General features: G+C 35.2%; 1 protein-coding gene across 1 annotated transcript; it reads left to right on the forward strand.

Annotated features, from left to right (window-relative positions):
* Positions 1-613: 613 nt before the first annotated feature.
* Positions 614-3502, forward strand: LOC105213941 (obg-like ATPase 1). The gene is made up of 6 exons (XM_054231250.1): positions 614-798; positions 972-1173; positions 2145-2201; positions 2267-2648; positions 2707-3042; positions 3114-3502. Exons 2-6 carry the CDS (start codon positions 989-991, stop codon positions 3345-3347), a joined length of 1194 nt encoding a protein of 397 aa, XP_054087225.1. The 5' UTR covers positions 614-798; positions 972-988; the 3' UTR covers positions 3348-3502.
* Positions 3503-9305: the final 5803 nt, after the last annotated feature.

The raw sequence follows: 9305 nt of genomic DNA on the forward strand, positions 1-9305 counted from the left end.
TAAGTTGTCGTCGAGGTCATCTAACGACAGGTCCAGGAAACGTGCTGTTTCGACAGGGTCGGACCATTGGGGAGAGGTGTTTGTAGAGTCGGGTTCGTTAGGCATATGAAGAGGTGACTAGCAGTCTTGCGTTATGTCGTCGACGTATTATAGCAGCGACCTCTTGGTACAACTGGAAGGCGGTTCTACTCCTTCCTCCAATTGGTAATTGGTAAGAGGGTCGCCATGGAGAAGAAGTGAGAAAGTTCAAGGAGGTAGTCGTTCACTCTTTCACATTCACAAATTGATCATATTGTTGCGTTCGTTGGGGAACCCATCACGCCGAAAACTTTGCCTAATATTTCATGCGGGGTTTCGAAAATGTAGTATTCCGACTTTGTAAATTAGGAACTTTTAATAGAATAATTCCGAAGTCATAGTATTTTCATCATTAGACAGGGGATATTTTCCAACATTTTATATATATTTTTAATAAGAAGAATAATACTGTGTGAATAATAATCCATAAGTAAATTTCATAAATAATTATATCACTGTGTAATTATTTTTGTTTTTAATATTGGCTATTGTGAATGTCTCACTTTGTATTCACAATACACATCCGTCAGAACTCCAGGCTTGACTTGACAGCTGACGTCTCTTTACGTGCATGTGTGCGACCGTATTGATCCCTTGCCGGCTGGATCGTAAAATAATATTAATTTTTAATTGAATTATATTAAAATAATAAGTTATTTGTGATAACAATACAAAATTAACTTTAAATTTGCACCACCGAGATCCCGTGAACGCAAAGAAGTAAGTTTTATTAGCCACATTGAGGTTATGTGCCTGAATGAAACAACTACACGCAGTCGCTACCACTCTAATATGTTGCTGCCAACGAGACTAATATTTACCATAAATAGACAAAATGATAGATAAACATAACAATACTATTATCTACTAATTAATTGTATATTAATTTGCAGATAAATAAAACAATACAATGCCACCTAAAAAGGAAGCTGAGCACGAACGTAAACCACTTATTGGTCGTATTGGCACCAACTTACGCATCGGTATTGTAGGTGTGCCCAATGTTGGCAAGTCGACTTTCTTCAACGTACTGACGAAGAGTGCTGCACCAGCGGAGAACTTCCCTTTCTGCACCATCGATCCAAATGAGAATAAGTATCCCAATTAACATTTATTTTTACATTGCATGTTATTTTAAATATTGCCTTACCATATATGTATGTATATGGAAATCTCCGAGAGTTGATATCAGACGCCTTAGGAAACTATCATGGAATACATTTTTTTGTTTTCATATGTAATTCTGATAATTGAGATTTTAATAGCCTTAGTTACTATCCTGTGTGCTGCTGGGATAGCAGCACATGACTGTATTGTACAGATCAATGTAGTCTACTAAAAGGTCAAATGAAGGTGCGTCCAACTCTACTTTTCCTCAGCTATACCTACAAGCTTTATATATATGTATTTTTGCTATTTTCTCCAGATAACCAATTTGACTATCGGAAAACAGTATGAAATTATAGTAATTTAGTGAACAAAATTGTTTCACATAGAGCCTGCGAAAACACGTTTCTACGACTAGTTGCGCTGCCGTTGGCCACTGTGCAGAGAGATATCAACCAATCCTTCAAACGCGTATAACTTTGTTGTTTAGTATAAATGAAACAAGTAAAATAAGCAATAATGGGCGTTGGTAATTTCATATGCAAATTGCTTCTCGGTTGTGCAAAAATTTAAAGATTTCGCTAAAATGTCTGCCAATGGACATACTAGCCATGATGTAAAAAGAGAGCAAACTATATAGTTGATTTGGGTATGGTAAATTATAATCGTCTTCGAAATGGCCATTATTGCCCGTGGACATTTTAAAATTGCAGGAAATTATAGAAAATTGCAATGATTGGCCACATTCAAGAGCATTACCACCAGCGATAGTCCATTGCAGATTAGTAGTATAATAAAAACCAGTTTTAAATGAATACGCGAAGATGCAACAAGTCTCGTTTAAGATTTTTCAATTATGATTGCAAAAGTAGTATTTAAGAATACAGCGACTGTAAACATTTTATAACGCCACTTGCTTAAATTCGCGTTAATAGTGATTTTCTTATTTCAGCACGTAGGGTACCAGTGCCTGATGATCGTTTCGATTTTCTATGTGATTATCATAAGCCAGCCTCGTAAGTATAATTTTAAACTTTTCACAAATTTGTTTGGTTCATATTTTCATATTGTCTTTTTTTAGGAAAGTGCCTGCCTACCTCAATGTTGTAGATATTGCCGGTTTGGTAAAGGGTGCATCTGAAGGTCAAGGTCTTGGAAATGCCTTCTTGTCACATATTAGCGCATGTGATGCTATTTTCCACTTGTGTCGTGCTTTCGAAGACCCTGATGTTACACACGTTGAAGGAGAAGTAGACCCAGTGCGTGATTTAGACATTATTTCAGAAGAGCTACGACTTAAGGACGAAGAGAAGCTTTTGCAGAATTTAGATAAATTAGAAAAAGTCGTTGCGAGGGGTGGTGATAAAAAACTCAAACCCGAATACGATTCAATGGTAAAAATAAAAGGTGTTTTAGTGGATGAGAAAAAACAGCTACGGTTTGCTGACTGGAATGCACATGATGTAAGCTTTGTGATATTTTTATACTAACTTATTTAATATCAACTATTTTTTTTACTAGATTGAAACCCTAAATAAGTATCTGTTCCTTACAACTAAGCCAGTGATTTATCTGGTAAATTTGTCTGAAAAGGACTTTATACGCAAGAAGAACAAGTGGTTGCCCAAAATTAAAGAGTGGGTGGATAAACATGATCCAGGCGCTATTATCATTCCCTTCTCTGGAGCTTTTGAACACACCTTAGCTGAGAAGGATGACCTGGAGCGCAAGGAGTACGAAGAAGAAGTTAAATGCAAAAGTCAGTTAGATAAAATTATCGTGACTGGCTACAAAGCTTTACAGCTCGAGTATTTTTTCACTGCCGGTGCCGACGAAGTCAAAGCATGGACAATTCAGGTAACATGTTTTTATATTGTTTGTTGAGTGCGGAAATTGCAATGTACATTTTCGATTATTTTCCTTTTTAGAAAGGTACCAAGGCCCCACAAGCCGCTGGTCGTATTCATACAGATTTCGAGAAAGGTTTCATCATGGCTGAAGTAATGCACTTCCACGACTTTAAGGAAGAGGGTTCAGAAGCAGCTGCCAAGTCCGCTGGTAAATATCGTCAACAAGGACGTAATTATGGTGTCGAAGATGGTGACATTATATTCTTCAAATTTAATGCTGGTGCTGGTTTAAAGGACGCTAAGAAGAAATGATCCTGTGTGTTTATGATACTCTTCGCAATATTTTATATGAATTTGATTTTTTACTCACAAAGTTTCTTGTTTGCCTAAAATTTTACTTTTTTGTGCTAATTATATTTGGAAATATATGGTATGCTGCCAACACATGCTGGGCATTTGAAAAATTAGTACTTTGTTATCATTGTTTTGTTGTACAATATGACAAGTATGTAGAAATGCGATAACAAACTTGAATTGATTGTTTGATACGATTGAATTAGTAAAACAAATCGAATTTATTTGCATTTAACAAATTTTCATCTTAATGTATATTTATTGTGATCTATAAATTATATACTTTCTATTCACAATAATTGAAGGCACATCAATATGGCTTTACTAACAGCCGCTAGATGCCGCTAAATTTGATGTAAATGAAAGATAGAGTTGAGTAAAGATGTCGCATTATACAGTAGACTTATTTTTATAAAGTAACTTCCCGCCGCTGAGTACTAAGAATACTGGTAATTTAACCGTATGGACTTCATAGTTCCTGGAGAATGTTAATTATTATTTGGACCAAGAAAGAGGGATGTTCCATCTAACCTTTTAGCACGTCCAAATTAATTTACGCACCTCCGACTCCTCGATAAACGGTTATCTTTTAACATTTTTGTTTCTGCTGTTCATAAGAAGTTGGTCAGTTCATCAGCTGACTGTCATTAATATACAGCAAAATTTTCAGCGTGGAAATGTGTAATGTGTAAAAATGATAATCTTTTTTTGTATGGCATCTAAATCAGCGCTTTAATCGATCAAAAGCCGTTTAATATTGTCGAAGTTAGATTACTAGATATGTATTTTCAAAGCTCAGCTACCAAACCTGAGGATCTCAGCTTATAGCGAAAATAGCAGTAAGGTTTTAAAAAGACAATTGGGTATGTTTTCCTGATTTTTTGACAAATAGATTATAGATTTGGGGTGAAGCTGCTGTAACTGCGGCATATCTACTGAATCGAGCACAATGCGGGGATAACAATCGGAGTTTATTGTAAAGCAATGGTTCACGTAGCCAAAAAAAGCGCACTAAGTTAAAATCTAAATCTCGTAGGCTACAGCCCTGAATCAATGGCATACCGATTGTATAACAGATTTGAACCATGAAGGAGTCCGTCGCTTCGAGCGATTGGGGAATATGTTGCGACCAAATTATAATCTTTGCATAACTGAATATGAATATGATCCAAACACTGTTGAAGAAGCGATGGCAAATTATGAACATAATCTTTGACAATCTGTAATGTATGAAGAAAGAAAACTGCACATGGGTTTTTAAGAGAAAGGTAAATGCTGACGGAGATCTTGTGCGTTATAAAGCCAATCTTGTGGTAAAGGATTCAACCAGAAGCAGCACATCGATTATGACGAGACATTCAATTACTCTCTTGTTGCTGACAAAAGAATACTGTTCGTCGCTGTTGATATGGATGATGCTATCCTCTTTGCCAATGATACAAAGCTATTGGACAAACTGAAAAATAAGCTCTCTGAAAATTGCATCGATTTTGGGTATGCGTATAGCTCAAAATCTCAAGCAAAGAACTCTGAGGATCGACAAATCTTGCTATGTTGCCGATGTAATAATCTGTAATCACAATCTGTAATCACACCCCTCGACGTGAACCAAAACTGTCCGCGGAGATGTGCCCAAATAATAATGATGACAATAGGGAAATGGCTATTGAATGCCTGCTGTTTTACGCTCAGGTCACGCGACCTGATATCTGTTTTGCTGTCAACCCGCTAAGCCGATACAGCCCGAACCCTGGGAAGGCTCATTGGACTGCAGTAAAGCTCATGCGCTATCTCAAGGGAACTATTGGCTTAGGCTATTGGAGAAGGTCTGATGACATCGTTGGTTTTTGCAACGCTGGCTGGGCAAATTATGTAAGTAATCGCCGCTTAACAATTGGGTATGTTTTTTCTTTTCAGAATTCTGCCAATTCTTGGGCTACCAAAAGGCAACGTACGATAGCGTTATCATCCACTGAGGCCGAATTAATATAATTTGCCATTGTATAACGAATTATTGTTTCTAAAATTAATTTTGTAATGAACTTAAATATTATATATACATATATATACAATTTAAGGAAGATGTTGAGAAGAAATTTGTATATTTAAATCTTGCGAAACGCCCTGTGTTTTTCTATTACTTAATACTGACAGATGTTTTTAATTAATAGAAGTTAAGTTCATATTTAATAAACTTCCTTCCTTCTTTTTGTTCCTTTAAGATCTTCGCCGCTTTTTTCCATGAACTTATTGAGAATATCGGTTGTTGTATAAACAATAATCAAAATCGAGTTTGTGAAGTATTTCGACGATTGGAAGAAGTGCTGGCACAAGTGCATAATATCGAATGGGGACTATTTTAATAGCTACAACATAAATGTAGCCAAATGAATAAGTATTTTTTAGAAACTCATATATGATTCTAAGTGAATATGTTATTTTAAACATAATTTAGTTTGATATATCCTTATATCCAATATAGTAAATTCCGTTCCGTTCGGTTGACTGGTAATAACGAATGTTGAATTATAAAGCTTTATTAAAACCTGGAAATATAATTAAGTTGATTACTTCAGTGCGGATAATACTTTGTTTATAACATAAGTTTTGTAAGTTCTAGTTGTATTCCAGAGAGTGCAAGCAAAGGTACAAACACACCTTCCATTTATAAATACAATTTTTTTATTGTATAAATTTAACAAAAAGGGAGAAAGAAAGAAAGAAATTTGTTGACAAACTCAAATGCTAAGCCTAAAATGAGTATTTAATTTGTGTTACCTGCACACCTATTCAACAACCTCGCTAGAAATTGTGGTAGCAAAGTAAAATAGCGATAATAAAGTGCAATTGCACTTCACACACATGCACGTCAAACCATATCACACAAGTTTACCGCTCAACAATTTGGTGAAAAGTTCTGTCTCAACATTATAATTTGCTCTAAGCAAACTACGAACTACCTGGTTCAGAGCTATTACATATGAATGCAGATTAATATATAAATTAACATAAAGTTTTGCAAGTATTTTGATTTACTTTGCGTCTGCTACTTTTGCAAACTAACTTGGGTTGCTTGATGCAAGCCAGTTGCAAATTAAATTCTTCAAGATTTCTCGTATTTACCTTTTGTACACCAGGGCGTATAAGTAATACTAATCTACATTCCATCAGCCATTTCCTCAGGTCGCGCATAATGTGATCAAATCTAGAATTAAACTTACAGATTAACTGAAAGCAGCTTTAGTGACTCATATTGTCATTAATTTCATCGGCGAGGCTAATTTTCTGGTAGACTTCTAAAAGGAATCCACAAGCACTACAATATTTGAGCGCAATGGACCAATTTTAATATTTATAAATTCTATAATTTTATGCTATTTATGCTCACATTAATCTCACTTTTTAAGTTGTTTAATTCAAAAGAATTTGATTCTGCATAGAATTTAAAAAAAAATTTTTTTTAACAACGTTTTTTTTTTTAAATTTATTTTTTACATACAGTTGAACTTCTCTGACTCTAATCACCATAATCCACAAAAAACTTTGAGTTAGAGAGACTTCTGATTTACGGAAAGTAATTTGTATGAAATTTGACTTCCATTGTCAATTCAAGAGTTCGAGTTATGGGAGTTCAACTGTAATTGTTTCTCCTTCAATTCCACAGTGCATCCTACATCTAGTATTAGAAGCCTCTTAAAAGCGATGCCATTGTGGTGCATTTATAAACAACAGTAATTCCGCATCTTGCTCTGTGTAAGCGTAAGCGACTACCGTCGGTTGCATGTTTGCCTAACGGTATCTTTTATCAACTAGTGTTTACCCCGGTCTTTATTAGAACTGTAGTTGTTGGGCAGGCTGACGTCATAGCACTCCTCATTAATAAGTATACGCTAAATATGCTGCCAACTAGTTCGCTTAAATCTACCAACAACAACAATGACATTATCGTTTTACACTTTATCAAATGACTTTTTCATTGCGTACATTTCGTTTGGTTTTTTATTGCAATTGAAATGCGGAATTCGTGTGCCGCTTGTAATGCCTCCAGTTACGAGATTTTGCAGTTCCGCCTGTCGCTCATTAAATGCTTAAACGAGGTGAAAATACAATTGTGTTAATGGCGGTACAATGCATTCCACAGCTGCTGAAAGCGTTTGTTTATTTTTTCTTTTCCATTTCTTTGTGCCCTGTTGTGTTGTTTGTGTTGATTGTTGTTGCGCTTTTAACAGGTGCCCTTTCGATATGCCTACACCATTAACGTTGCTGTTGGCGTAAGCAAGTTGTTTGTTGACTTTTTAATTTCTAGCTGTTGTTATTTTGCCCATCCTGTGGCTGATACCTCAACACCGTCGTTGAGAGATAGCGTATTGCCAAAATATTCAGTTCGTTTTTTAATTTCAGTCACGTGTTAGCGTATATTTTACAGATTGATAAACTTTACTATCGCTATTCATCCTTTCAGTAAATTTGTTGTAGCTCCGGCTGGAAAAACAAAAAGTTACAAAAGAAAAAGGTATAAACATAACCCACGGCGGCCAGTCCAGCGTTTAAAGTTTAAATAAATTGTGAGCGGGAAGCATTTTTAAAGTGATTTTGGAAACCTGAAATAGGAATGTGGAATAAAGTTAGACAGTTCTATTAAAATGGATATCGAAATGATTGTTTAATAACACTATACAGCGAAATCGATTTTTTTTTAATTATTGGCCCAAACTATGTTTTTTTTGCTTTTTGAGTCATAAGTAAAAATGGTATATTCTCCGATTTTCGAAGTTATCGTCCAAAATCGAGATATTTGGAGAATACGCCTCCTGGACCCGTTTGGTCCAATACACAGAAAACAGTCCATTTTGTCGTATAGTGTAATAATTTCTCAATGCTTTGATATATTTAAAATTTATATAACTTCTAAATTTCTTTAACCCTAGACAGCTAACCTTCGTCGATTCGACGAGTACGAGAAAGAATATTCGTTGCCTCTCTTGCCCGCGAGGTTTGATCATCCCAACGTTGCTTGTCAACTCAGTGTTCGTTGAGCTTTTCTGAGAGGCACAGGTGTTTGGTGGGTAAGTACGATATTTTTCTAGATATTACGATAATGCTCATCGTTTCGACGAATGGTTAGGGATTTAATGTAATATATGTTTTTTTACTTTTTACAGTTTTAATCATGTCTTCAAGGCGATTGACCGATGTATCTAGACATCGATATTCGTAGTTGCCAGAATGTTCGAGTGACGATAACTTGCTAGCAATTGACTATATAAGGGCTGCCGGACTGGCAGCAAGACACAGTTCTGATAAGAGAGTTGTCGAGTGAGGACAATACTAAGGAGAGAGTTGTCGAGCAAAGTGTAAACAAGTTATAAGTTAGAGTTGTTAAGTAGAGTTTTAAGTAATAAAGTGGTAAGTCATAAGCAATTAGAAATAAAGATTAGAGTATAGCTATTAAAGTGTGACTTTTATTTGACAATCCGGTGATCGAACTCAGGGTAGAGTTTCAGCGTAAACGGCAGATTTTGGAAATCCGTTACAAAGTTATAGTTCAATTAGAATTTTTTTTAGATAAACAATACCTGATCTCCAATGCAATTATTAGTTCATATTTTATTCCAATATCTTCGTTGGTGCTTTATATAAGTATTAGAACATCGGGATTATGTAGCTTGAGATTGGTGGAGTGGTTCTCATATATCAAGATGCTTTTGATCCAAAGATATGATTTTCATATAAGCCCTTCCAAATTGTTAAACGCCCAGTCATATGTATATACAAGCTATAGAACTATTTAAAAGAAAGACATTAAATTAGTTAATTAGCATCAAGAAGAATGATTAGATCTTCAACTAAACTTGCAGTAAAAAAAATTAAAAAAAAAACATTATTCCATCCGTGACAATGCTAATTTCTTAGCAT

Source organism: Zeugodacus cucurbitae, chromosome 5, assembly GCF_028554725.1.
Source record: "Zeugodacus cucurbitae isolate PBARC_wt_2022May chromosome 5, idZeuCucr1.2, whole genome shotgun sequence".
Lineage (NCBI taxonomy): Eukaryota > Metazoa > Arthropoda > Insecta > Diptera > Tephritidae > Zeugodacus > Zeugodacus cucurbitae.